The 25,424-nt window shown below is 41.5% G+C and overlaps 1 protein-coding gene across 4 annotated transcripts in view; it reads right to left on the bottom strand.

Annotated features, from left to right (window-relative positions):
• TCOF1 (treacle ribosome biogenesis factor 1) overlaps positions 1-25,424 on the bottom strand; it is a 60,832-nt gene that overhangs the window by 10,096 nt on the left and 25,312 nt on the right. For 3 of the 4 annotated variants that reach the window (XM_025169504.2, XM_025169503.2, XM_007432788.4), the window contains exons 9-15: positions 21,442-21,622; positions 19,226-19,374; positions 10,663-10,881; positions 9,872-10,172; positions 6,799-6,881; positions 5,123-5,339; positions 1,634-2,134 (exon numbers count right to left, since the gene is read on the bottom strand). In XM_025169504.2, the coding sequence (XP_025025272.1) occupies positions 1,634-2,134; positions 5,123-5,339; positions 6,799-6,881; positions 9,872-10,172; positions 10,663-10,881; positions 19,226-19,374; positions 21,442-21,622 (1,651 nt within the window). The remainder of the gene's footprint in view (positions 1-1,633; positions 2,135-5,122; positions 5,340-6,798; positions 6,882-9,871; positions 10,173-10,662; positions 10,882-19,225; positions 19,375-21,441; positions 21,623-25,424) is intronic. The other variant, XM_025169505.2, reaches the window with a different exon arrangement.

Genomic DNA, 25,424 nt, shown 5'->3' with positions numbered 1-25,424 from the left:
GTCTTAGAGCCCAGCATGTGGAAACAAATGAGGAAGAAGCTCAAATGCCTCAGCAGGAACTATGCGTTGGCTGAAGATGCTCTTTGAATAGCAAGATTAATAATGCTCCAGCAACTCCCTCTCTCTTAGTGTTTGCAGCAGCTCTCGAAATGCGGCCTTAATACCACTGACTCATCTGCACCAATATTCATAATTTACTCGGTTACTGCTTAATACAACCAAACTCAGCAGCCCTCATAGCTGAAGCATCCTTTTCTGCTCCATCTGGGAAAATGGTGAGCATATGCCCGAGCTGGGAAGGCTGGCTCCATTTCAGTTTTAAAGCCACATAGCAAAGGAAGCCATTTCCTAAGACGCATCCTCGCTAGGGCTCTTCCACCTCCTCCATCTGTTCCATCCAGAAAATAAGAAAGAAATCAGTGGCAACAGCATATAGAGACAGGTGAAGCATAGGAGGGTTGGATTTTGCACCCGGGCCAGTGTGTGCTTTGTTCCAAGACATGGCACTGAAGGGCTACAGTGCTGCTGCTTCAACTCCCCTGAAGCGTCCTGCCAAGAGCACTGCCGCCACTGGAAGGGCTGAGGGGCATTTTATTCAGGGGCGGTGAACAAATCCAAAACCACAGGACTGCTTGTTTGGGATAGTGCCAGAGGGAGACTAATCTGATGGGCTAACTCATACGGGGATAAAGTATCGGAGCAGGTTAAGCTTGTTGTTAATTTTGGTTCTGAGCTGGTTTAAACTCTGCTCTTCTATTAAAAAAACCCCACCAAAACAGGAGAGCCAGTTTGGTGCAGTGGTTAAGGCACCAGGCTAGAAACCGGGAGACTGCAAGTTCCAGTCCCTCCTTAGGCACGAAGCCAGCTGGTGACCTTGGGCCAGTCACTCTCTCTCAGCCGAGGAAGGAGGCAATGGCAAAAACCTTGCCAAGAGAACCCCAGGGACTAGGCCAGGAATCAACACTGACTCAAAGGCACATGCACACACCAAACAGCCTATAGGTCATTGTAACATCACACTTTAAGGGATCTATTAAGTTGGTGCATCCAAATGTTCTGGACCCACATTGGTTTTTCAAGAACAAAAAGGAATTAGGGTGGGATCAGATGACTGGAATCAGTTCAGATCCTGGGGCTCATAAAGAACTGAGAGCATCTCAGAAAAGGGGAAGTAGTGAAAGCAGAGCAAGCCCAGACAATGAGGAGGAAGGAAGAGGCTGAAAAACACAGGAAGCAGAAGAATGTTAAAGAAGAGACCTAAATATATCTTCTGAGAAGCCTTCTTGCCTACCCTTTTCATTTAATTGCTTTTCTTTAGACTTAAAACGTGTTGGTTTGTTGGGAGAGCATCCTTCCATAGGTATAAGGAGGGGGACATCAGCAGTGCTAGGGTTGCACATACTGAATCATACTGAATAAACCTTTCTCCACATATTAACCTTCTGTCATGATTTACTCCCTTTACTAACACAAATGAAAATTGCATTGGTAACAACTGCTTATTGGCAAGCAATTCCTCATGTGCCCACATGGGGGCAGCAGAATGCACTGAATAGTGAGAAAAATAGGGCCAGGAACATCAATTAGCACACGGTTTAGATATGCCCAAATGGAGTAGGGATGGTGTTCTCACTCTTATCAGACTTCTTCTCTTTCACATTTTTTTTCTTTGGTGATTTGATGTTGTCTGAAGACTTGGATTTCTTCTTCTTCTTCTTCTTCTTTATCAGCTTCTCTTCACCACTCTGCATTTTAAGCTTCTTGCCCTTTGAAACCTCTGGGTCAGCATCCCCAGCTGCCAGTTTCCGTTTCTTGGACGACTTCTCCTTTGTTCCAGTTTTGGACATCTTGGCCTTCCCAACAGGGTTGGAGTGCGCATCTTCCTGGGTTCCCAGAGAAACTTGGGGGGCAGCCTGCTCTTTGTTCCCAGAGGCAGCTTTGGACAATGGGGTGAGTGACTCTGGCAACTGTACCGCAGAGGTCCCTGGGGCTTGGCCATTGCTCTGAGCCTTTGCTGCAGCTTTTTTGGCTGGGGGAGCCTTGGAGCTGGTGCTTTTCAGTCCTCGCTTTCTTGCCCCCTTTTCCACCTTAGCAGCCGCCGCTTCCCTTCCAGAAGAAGGCAACGAGACGATCTCTGTAGAAACACATTTTTACAAATCAGCAACGGCTAAAAACCTGATGCCTATAGATCACTGCCAATTCGTGGGTAAATCATTCCAACTCAGCATCAAAGCATAATGTAATATGAATAAATGATATTTAAAAAGTGGCATGTGTTCACAAGCTAAAAAAGTTTTTTGCTTCCCTGGGCTGCGCTGCCTTCTAGGTGCTGACTGAGCACGCTACAATCTACAGCTTTACTGTTACTGCTATATTCCCATTCTGGCTTGCTCCAGGGAATTCTCAGCTACAGGATCCTATCTTCTGGTCATACAGCTATTTTAAATGCCATTTCTCCACCCAATGCTCTCCAGATGTGTTTTTCTTAAAATTACTAGGCAACCTGGCTAAAGGCTGAGAAGTATGGGATCTGTCATTACATCCTTTTAGGGGAATCAGGCCAGGGCTACCTTAGAGCAAGCAACCCAAAGAGAAGATTTCTGAGGCACATCTATGCAGATGTTCAAAGTATGTCCCATATAAAAGTATCTCTTGGGCTTCATGCTCCAAACTGTTAGCCTTTTGCAGTAAAATGATAAAGCATCTGATGGTTAGCCTTTAAGGTGCCACAAGACTCTTTACTGCTAATAAATCAAATGGCCCCAGAACCGGGACAGAACTCAGCTCGGCATTAAAATGCTTCCCCAGTGCTGCCAGAAAACAAAAAAAGGGATCCAACTCAACAACACTTTTGGACAGTCCATTGATCTTCCACTTTTAGCACAATATAGACCTTTGGATTGTTTTTATTGGCCAAGCTTTCATAGCCACCTCCATTTAGCAAGCTAGGGAATAATTTAAGCAGGCAGCAGAAAAGGAAAGGGAAATTGACATACAGGTATGCTAAGTATTCTCTCTGCCAGCACTCCTGGGACTAATCGGCAAAATCTATGCTGATCACTTATTCCCTTCAGGCCTTCTCTGAGCACACAGTACGAAAATAGCTTGGCATATTTCTAAGGACACCCAGTAGATGGCAGCCAAAGCCTCATCAGTGAGCTTGTCAGCCAGCCCTTATTTTAATCACTTGTCTTGAGGGCAGAATTTTTCCTTTTCTTCAAACATGAATGAATGGGGATGCTGATATGGTCAGCAGAATCAGACCCCTCATTTTAGATACTAGGGCTGTGACAAACACTCTAAAGCTTTCTGTTCAGGCTAGAGCAGCAGGGAAAATTTGAACAAAATATATATGCTTGCAGAACCAATTTATTGGCTCAAAATAGGGATGGCCAAATGAATTTGCACTACATGGGCATCCTACATCTTCGTTTAGGATATTCATCAAAGAATTAGATCAGGGATGAATAGCCCGTGTCCTATGGAGGAATATAGCTCCCCCAGATCCATTTTGCCGGATCTCAGTTCACCTCTTCTCCATGCAACAAATTTGGTGGCAAACTGGTGATTTTGAGCACATGCATTAAAGAAAAAGAACAGAGGCTCAAAATAGCTGCATTACATTTTTAAGAGGTTTAATATTTATTTTAAGTAGGAAAACATTACTCTAACCACCCCTCCATGGGCCCAAAGTTAACCCTACTGCATCCACTCCTACCTCCTTCATCACCCCAATGCCCCCAAACTGAAGAAAGAAAATAAACTGTGTTTACTGACTGGGTGGAAGTTGCCCACCCAGATATTTTAGTGCAGGTATGAGACACCTTTTGTATCTGGGTGTTATTCAACTGTGAGCTGTGTTGTGCTGATTTGGACTATCAGAAATGTGGCTCCAAAACCATCTGGAAGGCCACTTGTCTCACACAACACCATCTAAGCCCAACATTGTACTAAATAAGGATAGAAAAAAATCACATATAATACAGATATCTTGTGTAAATAATAATAATAATTCAAATAATAAAATCCAAGGGTCACCATTGCATATGTTCAAATGAAAAAGTGAATAAAAAGGGACTAGCTCCTTTTGTCCTCACCAGCTGCTTGAAGGACAAAACAAATAACGGATTTGCCACCAGTGCTGGAATCTTAAGGACAAAAATGTATTGCAGTAGACATGACTCTGTCGCTCAGCACAGTCTGAGGATCTGGACCTAAGACTGCCCAAAACAGCAGAGACTGATAGGGCTTTCAAGATTTTTAAAATAAATACATAAAATAAGATCAGCCCCCACTTCCCAACTCAAAATAAAAAGCTGAGGCTCCTTACATCACCTCTGCTGTACGGAGACCAAGTCCAGCAATAAAGTACAGTATTGGGCAACTGAAGATTCTCTAGGAAAACCATCTAAAGTACTTGTTAAGGCTAGCTGGAAATTCTAGGAGTTGCAGACCTGACGCATTTGGAAGAAAAACTGGGGAAGGCTAGGTCTAATTAACTTTTTAAAACAGATACTTTCTAATTTAAGGAACTATTTTACAGTTACAGCTAGCTAGATGTATTTCTATTCTAACCTGTCCAACTAAAAGAAAAAGAAATTATAGTAGGGCAACTTTCTCCTGCGTGGAAAAAAAAAGCTTTATCTCAGGATTTTGGTTCAAACTTTAGCCTAACAATTGAAGAATGTTGTATTACATTAAGAATTATACATTCCTCAGTCTCAAAATCTGGCGAATGCTCCATAAACCACACAACCCTATTGCAGAAAATTTATCTTCATTTAGAAAAAATCGCCAAGCCGATTACATCATAAGATCACAAATCTGCAGCTATCACCCAACCATTCAATGTCTCTGCATAGGACAAATCTCAGAGGATCTTTCAAAGCATATTAAGTTTTGGAGAAAAATAAATGCAGCAGGATCCATTCATGACCCAGAAAATCTTCTCCCAGTTGAAATGACTGTGTAAGCTTGGATTCTGAAAAAAAGGGGAGATTTAGAGGCCATTTGCCTCTGAAAAATGAACATGTAGAGGCTTGGGACTATATAGATAGTTCCTAAATTCCGAAAGAATGCCTTTCTTTCAGTCTTCTGTACCAACTGTTCCTTCAAAACCAACCTGTTTTTGGGATAACGGTTTCCTCAGCTTCGCTACTGCTTGAAGAGCTCTCGGCTGACGATGTGCTATCAGCGGGAGCTGGCTTCCCAGAAGCCTTTGCCTGAGCACTGACTGTTGGAGTACTAGCTTTCCCAGAACTCTGTTTGGATATCAGAGGACCTGCTGCCACAGTGGATGCCTGGATCTTGGAAGGACCCGATAGCCCTGCTAGAAGGGACTAGGAGTGGGGAAAAGAGAGAGAGAGAGAGAAATAACATATGCACATAGATGAGTAGGAAGGGCAGTTACAGAGTGATATACCCCACTCTTTTCAATTGGCAAAGTGTCTGCTTAGTTTTATATTTTTCACAACCTCACAGCAGTGCTGACACATAAAATTGGAAGATGTGTTTTTCAACTCGTTCCTCTGAAAAGGAGTTTCAGCCTGTCATTCTGAATGCCTAATTCACACAGGATGAAGCAAACAGTATGTCTTGGCAAGTGTGTGTGTGTGTCTGTGTGAGACTGATGGCATGAAACAAAGATCTATCAGAGAATTAAGCTTTTATTAGTGCCTTCCAAGCCTGATGCCCATTTTCCTGGCTGGAAATTTTGGGAAGAGCTGCCCTCCTAACACTGTGTGAGAGTCTGGATAGGGAAGGCTGTTTTAGATAAAGTTGGTCAGTTTTCATCCCCATGGGACTCAGGTTTCCCCGCACCATTTCTAAATGTGCCTCCCCAAATGGCTTCAGCCCCACAATAAACTACTTGGATACATGAGCTTAGAGGTGATACCCTGGCTACAAATGGAAGGAAGAGGGCTGTGAAATTTTCTTGAAAAAAGAAACAGAACACAAGGCTTAAGCTGCACATGTACAGCCATGCAAGCGCAGGCTCCTCCAAAACTGTTTTCTTCCTCTAATGAGCTTGTGAAGGCAACCCCATGGTTCTCCAATGTGTGGGCTAAACCAAGAAAAAGTGTGTAGGCTGACAGCAGAGTCGTTGAAAAAAGGCACAGGCAAAGGGAGTGGGGGAGCTGTTAAATGCTTCCATTTTCTAGAAAAGGAGGGGAAGTATTTATATGTTTTATGGATTTATGACCTACACAATAAATTTGCCTGCCCCTCTTAAACATGCATATGGGAGGTTGTTGGTGACTACTACAGTCCCATGCTTGCATGCAAGTCTAATGCGTCAAAGATCTACAGCTGGAACCATTCATTGCTCATAAAGACAACTTTTATAGCTAAGGCACGGCTTAAATTGCCAATGAAAACTGCTGCTGCAGCTCTTCATCTTCGTCAGGCCACTTGCCATGTCCCAGTCCTTACCTGTTGCCAGCACCCAGGCCTTTCAGGACTGCCCTCTTCTGGGACTGATGTCTGACTGCTTGCTCACATCCCAGGCCTTTCCCAACAACTCTACTGGCACTGAATCCTGACTTTCTCCACTAGGCCAGGCCGCTCATCTGGTTCTCAGTACTACTGGTTGCCCATGCTTGGACTCACCAGCACAACAGATCCTCCTGACAACTTGGATGATACTCCTTCCTAGCTGCTGCTACCTCTACCCTCAGGTGCCCGGCTTGCTTGCTTGCTTGCTTCCTCCCTCCCTCTCTGTTACAACAAATTTTTAGGATGAGACAAAATATCCAATGCAGCCTAAGTGAACTTGTGCACAAGATAGTGAAATAATACCTGAGAAGCTTCTAGATCTTCATCACTGGATTCCTCAGATGAACTCTCAGATTCTTTTTTTGCCTCTTGTTTCTGCTGGATGGCTGCAAAAAGCAAAGAGTGGCCTCAGAGGTTTTGAAAGACTGAAAAGCTGCTGTGACATAAAGAGTGCAGGAACTGAGAAGATCAAGTCAAATTAAGGGTTATGTTCATTGCCCAGTTACACAGTTTGCCTCCACCATTTTTAGCTTTGCCTGGTTATTATAAAGGTTTCATGAAAGTTCATGAGATGGCAACTGCAGAGGCACCTTTATGTTATGCAATGAAAGAGGTCCTTGGAGCAGTTGTGAAATTACCACAGTCAATTATCCTGTTCAGATTCTCTCAAATCAGTAGTTACTTCCAGATTCTTATTTCTGAAGATCTCAAGAGTTATCAGATGAACTGCTGTCTGAGCAGCCGCAGGCAGAGGAAGGGGGGCTGTCCAGTAAGCAGCAGGCACAGCTGCCACCAGTCTCCAAAGATGAAGACGCTGAGCTGCCACCCTTTCCTACTGCAAGGGTGCCCTGTGCAAAGGCGCTCTGTGAAACCTCAGACTTGCAAGGAAGAAGCCTTATCCTCCAAATGAGCCACACCGGGGCTGCTCTTATTTAAGAAGAACAGTGAGCTCAAGCCTCTTTGTTGATGACAACCACCTGTTAACTCCCACTCTATGCGCCCTGACTCCTGATCTGCAAACCTCCCGACCTTGACTCTGGAACTGGACCAGCTGACGAACCTGCTACAAAGTTTTGGCCCTTGGACCTTGCCTGACCACTCTTCTGCCCACCGCTTTGGATTGAGAGTCTTTCAAGGCAAGCTTGCTAAACTTTGGAGGGACTTGTTTCTTTTCTGCCTGTGTGCGTGTTTGCACTTGCATTCTTGCCACCCATTTATTCATTTTGCAAAACACCATTTAGAGAAGAACCATCTCTCCATGTGACTGAGTGTGCTTGGCCTGGGACAGGACAATGGGAAAACGGAAAAGAAACAATCCTCTCCCTTCCCCTATTGTATTGTAGTAACTCAGTGTACATGACTATTTGCCACCGCCTATATCCATCACCACTGTAAAAGCTGTGCAACAATACAGAAGAACTGAGATGTTAGTCTGAACCAGACTTGTTGATGCTAGTGACTTAATGTTAGGATACATGAACTGTTGCAGGCTTCCAGGTGAGGAATGGTGAGTTAAGACATCTCCGAATGAGTGGAGATGACAACTGCAGCTAAGACCAATGGTCTGGTAAGTAGACTGGTCCCACAGAACTTCTTCAGACAAGGAGAGGACAGAAGATCACCCACTTATGCTCCAGACAGCTGCTTCTCACAAGGAGACTACAGGACAGCGGTTTCCCTCAGGTTTGAGTGCCAGGAGACAAAGGGAGCTGTCATGTTCTCAACTGCAGCAGAGCCTTTTAAAGGACACTGAGTTTGCTAACTCACTTTCTTAGCATTTTTAGAAATTACCTATTCAATTACCTTAAGGACATTAGAAATCTTCAAAATGACAAGTTTGAAAAGCCACCTGGTGAGTTTTCCTTTATTCTTGAATAAAAGAAAAATTAACTATAAGCTTAAGAACTTAACAAATTAGAAATAAGTGGCAAAAAGCTAAATAAGAATATGATTTAAGAAACTTATAAATGAATTAAGGGACCAGACAAACTTGGAATAATGCAATATTAGGACTTTTGCTATAAGATTTTGGAAATAATTATATAAATGAACAGCACAATTGTGGGAACCAACTTGTTTAGTCTATCTTAAGTCAAAACAGCAACTTGAGACTTTACAATTTCAGAAACTGAACACTAGAGGGGACTAAGGCAAAAGGTGAAAAGGAAAAAAAGTGAAAAAGTGTCTTTGGTCAGCATTGGATCTTGCAAAATGACAGAAAACACTTTGACGTTTGAAATACTTCAGGAGATTTTTGAAGAATGGCGTCAAAAAATAGCAGCTTCAATCTCAGCAATGATGCATGCTTCAGTGAATAGATTATGACCTAAAGATATTAAAGAAGAAATTACTGATGCCAAAGAGACCATCTTGGAAGATTTACAAGATAAAGAGATGAAACAAACTTTGTCTGATGCAGAAATATCAGAACATAAAGAATTTGCAGAACTACTGGAAAATAAAAATTTATGGACTATAAGACAGAGAAAACAACTAAAGTAGAAGTACAAATGACAAGCCAAGAAACTGACCTGGATAAGGACTTTTTACTGGACTTACAAAATAAGTTAGTTAAAGTCTTGAAGAAATATTCGAGATGGGAAAAAGAAAAATGGGAGATCAAATCCTATGACAGCATCTGAATGAACTAAATATTAAGATTGTTAAAAGCAAAAGGAAGGAGTATAAAGTTGGTCTGTTTGACCAAGGTTAAAATAAGACATGTTTGTATAAATCTGGGATCCTTTTATGGACTTTTTGCTGACACTAGGACTGAAATGTTAATAATCTATGGATTTGCATATGGATAAGGGATGGAAGAAGAGATACTTGCATGTAATGTTATGGGGGTGATGGATTATTAACTTTGTTTCTGCCTGCTGTGATGAAGATCAGAAGCTACTTTATATTTCTTTTTTCTTTTCTCTTTATCTGTACACTTTTTTTTCTTTCTTTCCTTTCCCTTCCTTCTGAGTTTAGTTTGTATTTTCTTTTACTATTGTTATTAAAACTTTCAATAAAAAAATATTTGAAAAAAAGGATACATGAACTGTTATGCCCAACAGTTAATACACTGAAAATATCCCAAGACTGGGGGAGGTTGGAGGAACACTTCAAGGAAAGAAAGGAGGATTTTAGGAGCTCAGCAATTTTTTTTTTAAACTAAAAATAAATGTAGAGGTGTGATTTTCACACAAACATGCCTCAAGTGGGCAACATTTTTTATTTTAGCAGCAAGTTGCATTGTGTGGGTAATGCCACCTTATATGCCTAACAAGCTGTGCTTCCAATATCTACTCTTCACTATGTTTCCAACTTTCAAGTATTTCTGAAGAGATCCTCCCCCCACCCCCTGATTGAATCTGGACTCCCTTACCAGGCTGTGCAGGCTGCTTGGCTGTTGTCGAAGCTCCTGCTTCTTCCTCGCTGTCTGAGGAACTGTCTGAGGAGCTCTCCTTGTGTATGGTGATGCCAGAGGACTTAGCAGCCAGAACCTGGCCCTGCCCTGGCTTAGCCTTCTGAGAGGGAGCTTGTCCTTCCTTCCCTGTCGCTTTTGTGGCAGGGCTTTGGCATTTGCTGGAAGCAGCATTGGGTGTATTCAAGGTGGTCTGTACACCCTTTCCTGAAGGAATAGCTGTTTTACCAGTCATCTGCTTAAAAAAAGGGTGAATAGGGGGCTGTAGAGGGAAAATACACAACCAGAAATGCATTTTAAAATGTGTGTTTTCTTAGAAATAACAGACATTTGCGTCTGAAACAAAAACAGTACTCAATTGCCATCAGTCACAGACAATGCAAATCTGCTCAGGATGCCTCAGTTTCTATTGCTGGCTGTTTCCCAGAAGTTCAGTATATACACAGAATTCTTTTCTGAGGGGTACCTGTATAATATTCATCTTTATCTTTAAAGATAAAATTGCTTTATCCTTAAAGCAATTAGCCATTCCAAAACTTATATAAACTTCTACATTATTTGCATCGCAGAAAAAAATGAGCCACTGTATTGCCAACCCCACCAATGTCAGATGTTAATACCACCATTGTTCCAAGAAGGGAACCTGCAAGATTAGCCTGACCCATGTGGCTTTACCTGTGGTATCTGATATACCCTGAGAACAGCCTTCTTGCAGAACGGCTTATTGTATGCAGAATGACCTCTCCCTTTACCTGCGCTGCTGGCTTCTCAGCTTCTTTGCTATCTGAAGAATCAGAGCTGCTGGTCTCTGAGCTCTCGGAGGCTTCTGGAACAGGGACAGCGCCTGATTTTGTTCGGGTTGTCCCCCCTTTCCCTGCTGGCTGAGGTTTGCCTGATGTGATCCCTGCATTCTTTGCTGTCGGGCTTTTCACGGGAATGAGAGCAGGTTTCCGTGTTATCTGAGCTGGTTTCTACAGAAATAAAATATTGTAGAATTAGACTGTGGCGAGGACAGAGTCATTCTTGATTCAAGGGGATTAAATCAGTAATTTGGTTGCCTGGACAGGTAGAATCACCAGCCTTAGAACTGGCAATGAAGATACTGAAGTGGTGGATAGCTTCTCCCTTTTAGGATCAACCATCACCCATAAAGGAACAAGCAATCAAGAAATACGCCACAGACTAGGACTTGGTAGAACAGCCGTGAAGGCCTTGGAAAAGATCTTCAAATGTTGTGATGTGACTATACCTACAAAGATCAGAATCGTGCAAACCAGGGTATTCCCTGTGCACTCTATGGAAGCAAAAGTTGGACTTTGAAAAAGCAGGATAGGAAGAGTATTGACATTTTTGAAGTTTGGTATTGGAGAAGACTTCTGTGAATGCTGCAGACAACCAAGAAAACAAACACATAGATCACTGAACAAATCAACCCAGAGTTCTCACTTGTGGCACAAATGATCAGGCTCAAATTATCCTACTTTGGACACATTATGCAAAGATTTAGCTCTCTGGAGAAGGCTCTAACGCTGGGAAAGGTGGAATGAAAGAGAAGAAGAGGAAGACCTGCAGCAAGGTGGATAGATTCAATTACAGTGGTGATGAGTGCACCATTGGGAGACTTGAAAGTCCAGGTTAGGGACAGATTGTCATGGAGAAAATTGATCTATGTGGTCACTAACAGTTGATGCTGACTTGATAGCACATCATCAATCAGTTATCTGACTACTCCACTATCACCAGTTGTTTCAGCTGTTTTCTAGAGGCTTGGTAAGTGTAGGAATTGGGTTATGGCAGTATTCAATACACAGGCTGCATGTTATAGCTCCTACTGGTGGTAGCTCTATAGAAACAGAAAATGGCCTAAAATATGGACAGGCTGGAATTGGAGCAGGTATTCCTTCACTTGTTCTGGTGCCAACCCACCTAAGGCTTTGCTTCAAAATGAGGGAACACCATAAAAACTGTAATCTGCTTCTATATTAGCTTCCAAGATGGTGTTTGATCTGCAAATTTCAATCATTTTCCTTTGTGAAAAAAACCCCACCTCCCTCCGCATTCCTACACATTTATAGTTGCTTAGTTTCCAAGATGCCAACAGACCTTGTTTATATGTTTCTATGGAACCTTCATTGCAAGAGGCTCCATAACCACCAAGCAGCTCAATATCTTGTTTCAGCCAATTTTCCTTGGCTAGAAGGAAAGGTGTGAGGAGAAAAACTAAGTCTGCCATCAGGGCTAGCCATATCATCTGTCTTACTCCAGCCTATAATTTCTAAGAGTCTCTCTAACTCATCTGAAATAACCACAAGGAGGTCTGGGGGTGGGGTGTGTGGTTGAGTTATAAATATTTAGGATGCTGATTAGGACTTAGTGTCAGTAGTCTCAGGGCTATTTTTAAGATGTCCAAAAAAGTGCTATGCTCCCCTTTGGCACAAACAGCACTAGTGTTATAGAAGGGCTTTCTCAATTTTGCCCCTTTTCTGGCTTGCTCTCAAGTGGAGAAACGCCATGAAAACAGGGGTGGGGATGGGGATTTCAGCTCAAGATATGGAAACCTTTGTGAGAGAAGAGTCTTTGTCTTGTCCTGAAGGGGAAGCTTATCTGAAGGGCCTTGTGGCGATTGCATCATCTTCCTGGGGCTGGAAATGGAATCCAAACTACAGAGTGTTAGAGGGATTCATCTGGGACAAATGCAAGGCATTTAGTTGGAAATGTTATTGTGTTTGTAAACAGACATAGAATAGATCTCATGCTGAAGGCTGTTTCTGTTTTGTCTTTTAGCTATAGGCTACTACTCTTAAGGGTAGAACACTTTTTTTAATTTACTCTCTTTTTGTTGGTTGGTTTGGGCTGCTGCATTGGAACTGTACTGCGTTGAATATAGCACTCTAGAGAAAAACCCGTCTGCCACTTTTTTTTTCTTTTTTTTCTTTAAAAGCAGATTCTAGCCTCTTAAGGTGATGAAAAGAAATGGAAAGAAATGAAGCGCCTGGGGAAACTTCAGGATCTATCTGAGAGAAATGGCAGAGCTGAATTTTTCCAAGACTAACGCTCCCTTTTTTAATATAAATATCAATACAATAAAAGTATAAAAAATTAAAGTAAGAAAAAAATAAGAATATAAAAAAGAAAAACGAAATGAAATGAAGTGAAGTGAAAAAAGAAAACAAAGAATTATAATTCCTACTCTTCTATCGAGTAATTGCTATCTTATTCTTTTCCCTTCCTCTTTGACCCTTTTTAAATCCCCAGATCTATTCATCATCAGTTCAGTCTTTTCTTCTTTCAACAAAAAGTCCATATAAGGCTTCCAGTCTCAAGATCAACACTTCCAAAGAGCTACAAGACAAGACCAGAATCCCCTGCAAAATTTCTCCCCTTCTCATAATCAAGAAAAAGGCAGGATAAACTATGAATGTTAAGCAAGTATGCACAGATGGGCTTCTGTCTACTGTATACATGGCAGATTTAGTTTCTTCTTGGTGCAGAGCTCATCCCATCCTGTCCCGTCCCATCCCGTCCCGTCCCGTCCCATCCCATCCCGAATGTTTCCAGCTGCCCATATCTCCTTTGCTGAGACATTTCATATCTTCAGAGATTCAGAATTATGAAAGCAAATTTATGTAATGGAATAGAATTTGGATGATATATTCCAGACCGGCCCCTCTCTCAAAAACCCAAAGCCAAAACCTAATAACGGACAGTTTCTGGCCCAGAGTATGTACAGTCCTCTTCCTGCACTAAAACAGAGAAAGAAGAGATTCTCTCAGACAACAACCCTATAGCCTCTTCCTGAACTCAGTGCAACTGAGAGTTCTGTCAACCACCCACTTCATATTTTTAAGGTGTTCAGAATCAATAGCAATTAATGGCCAACTCCACAGACAATTACTTTTCCCACATGGCATAATGTTACAGGGCAGTGCGGGGGGTGGGGGGAGGTGGAGGAGAACTGCTGAAGCCTACAATCTTAACTAGAATTACTTTAAAGTCATTAAACTCAATGGGGCATATTTCAAAGTAAACAAGCACTGAACTGTTTTTACAGTACAATGTTATATTCCTACCTGCAACCCTTTCTCCTCTTTTTTTTAAACTGTCACACAAAATCCTCTCTCAGATTTACTTCTCCTGACCAGTTCTAAAAGCTAGATATTTTTGTGGAGGATGTGTGTGTTCCCATGTACTTTTCATATTCACCATCTGGGGCAACAACATAGAGTATATATTTATATATTCAACATATTTAAAAAAAACAGATATGCTTTGTAAGGTTTATCTTAATAAAGCTCTCTCTCTCTCTCTCTCTCTCTCTCTGTACATAAAGCCAGATCTGACGGTATATAATCCTCCACACTATTCAGTCATCAAGAACTGTCTAGGCAATTTTCCTGCACTGATCTTATTCTGGACCTCTCCCCCCATTTCTTGCTTGGAGATTTCCAACTTGCAGTAAGCAACTGCAGCAATTGGCAGTTCTGCTCAAGAACTTTGTTAGGAAGCAGCACTGCCAATTCTGGAACTTAAAACTTGAGTCACTAACCTCTGTAAATAGGGAAGAGAAAAAGAAAATATAATTGGACAGGAATAGACTCTACCTACCTACAGACATTACTTGGACAGCCAAGGTATCATTGCTAGATTAGAATTTTGAACCTGCTGCTGCTTCTGCTGTCAGTATCACTTTACCCATAATGCACCCCCTTACTCCAACAATTGAGGTAACAGCAGTTTACTCCATTTTTTCCTATGATCCCAAAGAGGTATCCTTAACGGTATAGAGCAGTGTTTTCCAACTTCAGCAGCTTTAAGATGTGGGGACTTCAACCTCCAGATTTTGGCTGGGGAATTCTGGGAATTGAAGTCCACACATCTTAAAGTTGCTGAGGTGAGAGACACTGGTATAGAGAACTGCAGCGGCAAATCAGGTAGCAGGGAAACAATTCTGTTTCATGGCCTCACCCTTCCAATGCAGTTACCATTACAATTTCTAAGGCAGGAATCTCAGGGTGGTGGTATGGAATGGTGGCTTGTTGGCAGAAATTTTTCTCCTGCTCTGAAGTTTGATATTTTTATTAATTCCTAGGCATTTAAGGCACAGAGTTAAGCTAAGATTCTCGGATACCAGGCCACATTTTTGCCACCTAACACCACACAAATGTGGTTTTTCAAAGTTGACCACCTGATGCTGTTAACCTCCCACATCCTTTTTCTTCCAGCAGAAGGAGTGGAAGAATTTCCAAAAGAACTAACCATTTGATTTTTCTCTTTCCTGTTTCTCTGTACTGGATCCTACCATTACAACTACTTTCCTGCATTGGATTTTATAATTATAACAATTTTGTTAACTTTTCCTAATAGCTCCCACACCGAGGTGGAGGGAGAGAAAAGAGGGAGGAAGGATCTGACTGCAGCAACAAACAACATGGTGTGAGGCAAATTCTTCTTATAAAAGAAAAACCTTAGTCAAGATCAGCTCTGGAACTGAAAGTGCTTGAAAAATAGATTCCATTCAGCTCATACAGCAGTTGGATCTGAACTAAGATCTGGATTTGGATTATTAACACCATTTGTTAAGAGGAGCAAGTTGCGGGTTTTAACTAACTGCTTCTGTGAATGCTTGTGACTCATAAAGAATTACAAGCGTGGAGCAGTACAAGAAAACACAGCACATGGAAAATATTTTTAATACTTACAAAGAAGAAAGGGAAAGGGAAAGGAAACAAACAATGTTGAAGGAGAGGAAAAGGAGGGAATGGGAGGAAGAATCTGATTTAGAAATGCTTAATCAAATGTTCAAGAAACTAATTGCAAAAATGTCAGGACTGAATGAGACCATTCAATAATGGCAACAGAAGCTCATAAATACAGTGGAAGATAGGAAAGCTGATCTGAAAACAGAGATGGAGGATATGAGAGCTGATTTAAAAACACAGATTATAAACACCATGGAGAGTGCACAGCAAATGCACAGCAAAATACAGAGTTAAAAGAAAAACAAGAAAATTTGAAGGCTCAAGACTGAAAGCGCCAAGAAATGGAAAGAAATGGATATATTAGAATTTCAGTGAACAGAATTACATGTAAGATTCAGAGGTGTCCCAGAAGATTTTGGAAAAGGAGATCTTGAAAGCCACATGAAAACTTTGATGCAAGACTATCTAAAATAAATGGAGATTTTCCAGATACTGAGTACATTTTCAGGACAAATTCCATGTTTGTACAAAGAAGAAAAGTATCTCATAAAATTTTTACACAGGGTATGCTATTCTAAAACCTCATTTTTACATCCTGGCAATGCCCATGCAATGACTAGGCAAGATGCAGGTAGAGTGCGAGCGATTGTATGCAAGACTTGCAGAGGTGCTATGACAGAAACATGCACTGAGGAGAGGGCTTGGCAGAAGATGCAGAGGTGGAGAAGCAAGGAGAGGCATGAGCGGAAGGCTGATATGGGCAGCTGGAGCAGTGCATTTGCAGTTGTGAAGGCATCAGGAGAGCATGGCTGCAGAAACAGTGACAGGCAGGCCAGGAACAGGCATGAGGAAAGTACGAGCATAGGCAGATGGAAGAGATGAGAGGAGTGGAGTTGGGAAGTAGAACCAAGAGCATGCATACAACAGTTACTGAAGGCTGAAGAGGAGATGTAAGGTAGGTCAGTCAGCCTGTAATCAGAAAACACACAATGCCTTGAAAAGTGCTGAGGGAAAAGCCAGAGACTTAGTCAAGAACAGGCTGGGATGGAAAACGTAGCAGGAGTCAGGAGGAAGAAAACATATGGAGTTTGAATATTCTCCCCAAGTATGCATAGTTGAAGCTTCTCTTGCTCAGCGATTGCCCATAATGAGGTGCCAGGCTTCCTTGCAGATTCAGCAACTTGGTGTTTATTTGTAAGGCACATACTTTGATGGAGTGCAGGACTCTCAGACCAGGGGAGTATTCACCACTTCTTGGCACCCATGTTGGTCAAAGAGGGATTGGTGCTGGCCGAGGAAAGACCTGAGGAGGTATCAGGGTTGGCAGAGGAAGGGTCTGCCATTGCTGACCCTGTAGCACAACACCTGGCGGGATCTGATCCACCCACATTTTGGAGCTTGGCCCTGAGGCCTTAACAAGCATATTAAGACACCTTTAATTATAGAAGGGAAGCATATTCAAATATTTCAAGATGTCTCCCCCAGAATGTAAGAAAAAGGAGACAATTCACATTTCTTACAGGAGCACTAAGAAGCAAATAAATGAGATAGAGGATTCTGTTTGTATTGGAAGTCTTTTTAGAAACAAGAATAACCATTGGGACAATCACAGAGACTTCCTCTTTATATGAAAGACTCAATGGACAAAAAACTTTCTGGTATTGGGAAGGATACCGTAGATGAAGAAGAGGAGAAACTTGGAATAGCTGCAGCATTTTATTTCAAGGGGGAAAAGGAGGAAAGCTCCCAAGAAAGTATGGACATGTTGGCTTTGATGGATACTTAAGAGACTTAAAATCCAGAAGTAAGAGATTACACATTTTTTTCAGGCAGACATCAAATGTATTCAAGAATCAATATGTGTTGTATCTCCAAGGCTCTCACACCATTTATTAAGGATGCCCAATGACATACACAGATCATAATCTAATCTTAATATTGTGGTTCCAAGGAAAAACCCTGCCCTTTATATGGAGGAAGAATGAAATGCTATGACTTCTGGTTTCAAGAAGGAATATTACAGAAACATAATGACAATAATAATAGCAATATAGAAAGGGAATAAATAAACTGTTATATACAAGATCAGAAGTAACGGAAGAACTTGTAGAGCTTTCCAAGGAACTATATTCTAAGCATAAAATTAACAAGGAAAACTTGAAAACATATATTAAAGATTCAGAACTTAAAGAACTCACAGAAGACCACAGTCAAATATTAAGCAACCTGTAACAATTCAAGAGATCAAAGAAGCAATCAAGAGAAACAAAACTGGAAAGGCACCAGGCCCAGACGGGTTGCTGGCCCAATATTACAAAATGTTAGAGGAGGAAATGGAGACGATGAATGAAATTCAAACAACAAAAATACCAAACATGGGAAGAAGCATATGTAACTTTAATACATAAAGGGAACCTCAGCCACATAGACCAATTTCTTTATTTAATGTTGATTATAAGATATTCAGCACTATATTACCTAAGCGTGTAAAGAAGTGCATTCCTAAAATTATGCATACAGACCAGCTAGGTTGCATTCTAAAGAGGAAGAGGATGGATAATACCAGATTTGTTTAAAATGTATTAGAATGTATTAACAATAAGAAAAAGAAGGCAGCAGTAATATTTTTACATGTGGAAAAAGCCTTTGACAACTTGGAATGGACTTTTCTACTGGAGGTTCTAGATAAAATGAATACTGGAGAATAATTCCAATCTTAGGTGGAGAGCATATATCAGTGACAACAAATATAACAGCATATGGAACTCTCTCTGCAAGCTTCTCAAAATGTAAAAGTACAAGGCAAGGGTGTCCACTTTCTCCTTAACAGGTAGTCCTCCGTTAATGACCACTCATACAGCAATCATTCCAAGTTGCAATGGCGCTGAATGAGTGGTACAGGTAGTCCTTGTTTAACGACCATTTGTTTAATAATGGTTCGAAATTACGATGGCCTTGGAAAGTTCCAGCCATCACAGCACCCCCATGGTCACGTGATCTCGACCAGGTGCTTGACAACCAGCTCACACACTTACAACGGTTGCAACGTCCCGCAGTTACGTGACCTTCCCTGCCAGCTTCCCACAAACAAAGTCAACGGGGAAGCCAGCAGCGAAGGTTGCAAGTTGCTCCCCCTGCCTTTTCTCCCAAGGAAAGAGATATGGAAGAACTGATTAAAAAACAACTGGGAAAAAATGACTCAGATAAAAGGAACTGTAAAAGATTAAACGTAAGCAAAATGTTTAAGTAATAGTTTGTGGCTGGAAAAAAAATGAAAAGAAAGGAATGCTGCTTTTTGCAATATATTTCTTAATTATACTATATCTTCGTGCATCTCTTTTTCGATTGCCTACTTCTGCACAATGCCTATGCAATAATAAAACTAACCAAATACTCTATATCTTTATTTATTCACCGATTCGTTCCTAAGAGAGAAGCCCCCTTTCAGCCCCTTGCTCTCCTCCTCAGTGCTAAAACAGCCAATTACAAAGAACACCACCTGAACATTTAACATTCAGTCTCGAAAAACAAAAAACCCCCCCCCCCCCAACTTTGTAAAAAAGGATGGCTGAGCACAGAAAAGTCTTTCCTCTCCCACAGATTTCTCTATGGTTACCTGAGTGAATGTTGCATCTTCCTCAGAGTCAGAGTCATCGCTTGAATCTTCGCTACTATCTTCACTCTGCTGGGCCTTCTGGTGAGATTCCTCTGGAGGCTGGGGCTTCACCTTACAGGCATCCTGAACTGCAGGACTTGCCTTGGGGGCTGAAAGCAATCAGGAGGGAGAAAAGTGATCACTCAGCCAGTTTTAGCTCCAGGCAAGAGCTTGTACACTTAGAACACATCGCTTTGGTCCTTCTTTGTCTCTGCTGTCTTTCGCAAGAGCCCCGAAGATGTGTTGATTCTCAGTGGTTTTCTCCTAAATGTTTGATGGGATGGCTCAAGGAACATGATTTCAAGATGTGATAGATTCTGATGTCTGATTTTATTGGCATTTTATGAATTGCCTTTTTGAAATACATTTTTATACTATAGGTAGTTTAGAAGTCTCTTTAAATCTGTATCAAAAAAAGGTTAATGGAGTGGGGGCAGAAGCTGCAATCCAGAAGAGATTCCCCCCTTCCCTCCCTCCAACTACCAAACATATCTTAGGAACAGCCACTGTGTTCTTCAAAAACTATTTTGTGAAACTATCCACAATTTCCTGATACCGGGAAAAATAAATCAGTCATGCTAGAATAAGTGGAACCTAAACTGATTCTTTTTTCTAACCATCTTTCAGACAGAAAGCTAGGAGAACTATGCAGGGTTTCAATTTGCAGTACTGAAACTTACATCTCATTAGTAATTACTTGCTTTTGACAAAGAAGATATTATTTTCCTTACTATGAAGCAAGCCAGAGTAACAGCAGGGTTGACTACATTTTTTTTAAATAAGCAAATACATGGCACTATAATAATGAAGAAAGCTAGATGCAGGAAGATGCCTCTTGATTTAAATACTCAGAACATATACCACTAAAAATTGCTACAGTTCTAAGGTTGTAAGACAAACCCATTAGGCCAAGGAAGTGGTGGAGAGATGATAGACTTTAAACCCCAGGAAAATCAGACATAGTTTTAAAAAAAATTCTAAAGATGTTTTGAAGTCCTCAGTTAATTTCTTTTAAAGCAACACATTACATCATCTCCCATAGTTATTAACAACTAAACACTCATTGTTACGGCTGCAAAACAGATTTTTCACAGATTTCTGTGAGAACAAATTTATGAGATCTGTCAGCTGCTGTAGCACCGATGGAAACACTGAACACAGTTTGCTAATCTGCGTTATTTCTTTGGCCAAAAACCACACAAGAAACTATTTCTGAGATACATCCGAAAAAGAATGTATGCTTTTGGATGTTGTATAAATTGGGCATACACAGGTTTAAAAGAACTTGCACAGAGAACTAACAACGAGAACAGTTAAAGTTAAAAATATTTCTTGAGGAATTTATATTAAAGTTTTGTACAAAATCTACGTATAGTATGGTGGAGAAAGTTGCAAATAAAAGTAGATACTATTTTTAATGCAGCTAAAAAAAAAATCTGTACCTTTTCAGTCTAATAGATGAAAATATTGCCTACAACTGATGGCGGAAAATGAACTAGACATAAGCTGATCAGCAGGTTCTTATAATACCATTCAATTAACAAGATCCTCCATACTCCATTATCTGACACAATCAATTATTGAAAGAATGTGATGGTTTAAATCCCAAAGCTAAGCTATGCTAGGCCTTGCTAGGGCTTCTTCATACGAAAAAGAACCATCAACCAGTTGTTTTCCATGAAACAGAGGGTTTCAGATCAAACCTTTCAGCTTTTAACAGTAAAGAGCAGCCCTCTGAACATTTCTGACCAAATTAAAATATGTCAACCACCTTCATTTATGAATAACCCAGAAAGTAAAACCAGTAACAAACCTGTTTGTTACTGGTTTTCTTCCATCTTTAAAAAACTCATCATTCAGAAATAAATCTGGGTTTGGCAACACCACAAAGGACATGTACACCCCATTTCCCTCAAAATGAGGAGACCTTCAGCTAATTTGTAAGACATTCTGAACCTACAGAATGAAGGCAGAATTGAAGATGCTAAGAGGTCTCTCATGTCACCTTTGAAATAACAGGCATCGGCTCCAAGTCCTGGCACTTCTGAATGCATTTTGTGCACATCCTTGTTATTTGTGCCCCTTCCCTGTCATGCTGTTCAAGCAAAGAAATTAGTAGAGCCACTGAAAATAAAAGATTCCCGCCCTGAATATCAACGGAGCTGGAGGCTTCTTACCAGATGGAGCTGGCAGTTTGCATGGTGTGGGAACAGTTTCATCCTCACTGTCAGATGAGCTGGTGCTTTCATTCTGTGCTTCCTTCCCTTTCAAAGCACCTGATGCAGCTTTGGGTACGATCCCAGGCTGATCAGCCTGATTTTGTTTGGTCCCTACAGAAGGGCGAGGAGTCAGCAATCTCTGCACCACAAGGGGGAAAAAAAGCAGACATATATGCAAAATTCACTGATTTCTCATACACATTTTCTCCCATCTTCAATTTCTAACAGAATCAAAATGATGTATTCCCACCATGAAAAATAGTGTCAGGACTGCAACTATAGTCGCAGCTACCTGATAGGTGAGTATCAGATAGCCCAGAGTGAATGAAATGTTTGTCTAGAGTGGCATTTTATAAATGGGGGAGGGGGAGTTCAGGCATTCAGGAGCAGAAGAACTTTCAGAAGACCTCTCAGTATGTATACATGTTGGTTTTAAATGTCTGTTTCCAATCACACCTCTCACTTTATGATATTATTTGCTATAGTCTCATCCTTATCATCTTGATAAAATCCTTGGGTCACCCAATTAGCCACATGGAAGGAACATTAATGTTTTCTGAGAATATGAAAAAACTCATACCAGATCAAGATCAGACCATTTGTTCATTAATTATCTTGTTATCATCTACACTGACTAGCAGTGACCATGCAGGATTTTTCCAGCCTTGACTCAAGGAGACAGCTGCCTCTGAATAAGTACCTTTCTTCCTGCCCCACAAAGATTCTTTTTTTTTTTTGCCTTAAAAGCTAAGTAATCAAATACCAATTGAGTAACAAATAAAAAACTATACAACTAAAAAGTGTGTTGGCTAAACTATTTCATGAATCCTTCACAACAGAGCTATAAACAGCCACTCTCAACAAAAGAATAATCACAGTGCAGGAATCCTGAGCTTTTGTCAAGAGGCTCAAGTTATTTCTATTGAAGGTTTTTACACAGATTCAAGCCAGACTTCTATACTCTTCTGGAGTTCCTAAGCTAGAAGAGAAGAATGAAAATGGGAAACAGAAGACCATCATCTACTCGTACACTTTTTTAGCAGCAACAAAACAAACAAAACCACCCCCATTATGGACAATAGGTGATAATGGAAGATCTTGTGTTTCTCTATCTACAATTTTTCTAAAAAAACAAAAAACAAAAAAACATAGATAGATATTACACTAGTGAATTTACACTGGTGTAAATTTATAGGAACAGCAATTACCTAATTAGTCATTCTGGCCCTGAACATTGTTACTAACTATTCTTAATCTGATTATAATCAGGGAATCTTTTCCCAACTTGATGCCTGTTACCTTCTGGAAATACTCAGATACAACTTCTACAATTCCCAGCTATCCCCACCACAACCGGAGGGTGCTGGATTAGAGTATAATCCACCCATTTCTGGATTATATTAGTACAGTACCCATTTATTAGGGATGAACCTGTGATTCTTCCAATACACTTTTAGCAGACACCATGTCTCTTCCTAGTTCAATATACCCATCCCACGGAGGCAGTATCCAGAACAGCCATTTTCTAACCTCCTTTATTATTGCACTCCCAAGGAAGTGAAGTGATTCCACCTAATGAGACACCAGAGAAATCTATTGTGTGAAAGCCACTGACTGTACAGTAACAAAGAATTTATCTATTCTAAATTAGTGTTGAAAAAAATTTCAAATCTCAGTATGTTATCCATGAACAAGAGGGTTAGCTGTACTTGTAAAGAGATTCACTAACAGGAGAGGCAAACTAAACTACAGGTAGTCCTTGGGTTTCGACTATTCATTCAACGACCGTTCAAAGTTATGACGGTGCTGAACGAATGGTAGTTATAACTGGTCCTCAAAGTTCCAGCCACTGCAGTGCCCTGTGGTCTTGTGATTAAATATGGGAGCTTAGTGACTCGTCCGCATTTATGACCATCGCAGTGTCCCATGGTCAAGTTCTCCTACTGTGTGCAAACTGCTTGTGCTTCTACTCCCCCCCACCTATCTCCCCCTCATCTCTGCCCTTTTGGCTCACCTGCAGTTTGCTGCCCACCCCTGACCTTCACCTGTCTTCTTCCCCCCACTGCTAGCCCAGAATTCAGGTGCTGGGTGAGGGTGCAGCCCTGGGATGTGTATGCCAAGTGTGGTGGAGACTCGTCTGCCGAAGGGAGCCCACTGGACCTGGCCAGGGAGGAGGCAGTGGGACAGAACCAGCGGAGGAGCAGGGCAGTGGTGCAGGCAGAGGAGTCCTGCCTTCTGCTGCCAGCATGAGGAGAGACAGTCCACAGACTGTGGAGAGTGCAGTGGGACGGAACGGCAAGGTGCGGTGTGCTCTGTTGCTGGATGAGGCAGGAGAGGTGGCAGCTCCCCAGACAAAATTAGTGGCTATGCTGGAGGCGCTGTTTGGGGTGGTGGCGGAACTGGAGGGAGCAGAGGGATGTCAGCCTCCCAGGGAGGCAGGAAACACAACAAGGAGAGCTAATTCTACTTGATTAAAGGCTATATTAACAGAATCTTGCAAGTTTGAAAGTACAAATCTCCTGCCGTCTCTTTTTACAGCCTGATAAGTTAGGGTGGATCCTTTCTAAGTTTCTTTCTCTGCCAGTTATTCAGCTGCAGGTTCCTCCCCCTTTTATCTGATTGTTCCCTAGGAAGCATCTCTCAAGATCATTCCCACATATCATTACAAGGGACGAGGGCTTCCTAGCGGCACAGCGTGCCCTCCGCAGCGTGCGTTGCAAGCTGCTGTCCTCCTTTGTGAGGCCTTGCAGGAAGAAGGCTGGGCTGAGTGAGCAGAGGGCCTGCAAGTGGGCTCTGTCGGTGCTGGGCTCACCTTTACCCCTCACTGAAGCCCACTGGCCAGTTCTCCAATAGTCCTTCCAACGCTCAGAGGGAGGAAGAAGATGGCAAAGGTCAGCTGGGGGCAGCAGCAGGGAGCAGAGTGCAGGGCAGACAGAAAGGCAGAAATTAGGGGGAGATAGGTGGCCGGGGGGAGTTGAAGCAGAGGCAGTTTGCACAGGGCAGGAGAAGCATGAGCTCTTCACCTAATGACCGCAACCGGGACTGCTATCACTAAGTGGTGTGGTCGTGTGATGTTCTGCTTAACGACCACTTCGCTTAGTGACAAAAACTCCAGTACCAATTAGGGTCATAACCTGAGGACTACCTGTATAGCCTGAAACAGATACGAAGACTTAATTTGCATGCCAAGCTTCTTATCTTGAGAATTTAAATACCAGCTTTTTGGTAACATTTAAATTGGCTAATTTGTCAGATCAACTGCTTCATGAATGACAAAAGACAAATAACTGCTGATTCAAAATCCTTTGGACTTGCCAGCACTAAAGGTGGACAATGCCCACAGTGTAAAAATAACAGCCCCATGTAGATGTATTTGCAATAGAGTTTATTTAGGAAAGAAGAGGGGGAATAAAAAGCAGCACTACTTTTACAAAACACAACCAACCATTCAATTACCCTAGAAGGAAGCCACACGGTGGTGAGCAGTACAAGCTACAGTTGCCTGAATTACATCAGATTTCAAAGCCCCCCCAAAGGAAGCTAAATCAAAGCAATCTTTTCAAGAAACTCAGCATCTGGTCTGCTGTATTTTTAAGAACTCTGGGGAGAATAACAAAAATGAGGCAAGAAAAGAAGAAATCATTTTCTGAGCAGCTTTCATCTGTTAAACAGGGCAATACCTAGGCTGCTAGGTCTCTAACAACAGTTCTTTTTTTCTTATCCCGCTGTGTGACAACTAATACTGTAAGATGGTGTAAAATATGATGCAAAACACATCTGACAGCTGCTTGCCAGAAAAGGCATGTGCTGTAAAAAGGGAAAAGGAGTTATGTAGATGGACTTATTTCTACTTTTCTTCCCCCTTCGTACATCTTCAGTCTTAGTAATTTGGAAGTTCACGTTATTACTAGATAATTGATATGTACAATTTTGTCTTTTTT

Source organism: Python bivittatus, unplaced genomic scaffold, assembly GCF_059951505.1.
Source record: "Python bivittatus isolate LINGU-HERP-01145 unplaced genomic scaffold, Pbiv_v1 ctg000080_np1212, whole genome shotgun sequence".
Lineage (NCBI taxonomy): Eukaryota > Metazoa > Chordata > Lepidosauria > Squamata > Pythonidae > Python > Python bivittatus.
The sequence above is the reverse complement of the archived record's forward strand: the minus strand, read 5'-3'. Positions and strand labels throughout refer to the sequence as shown.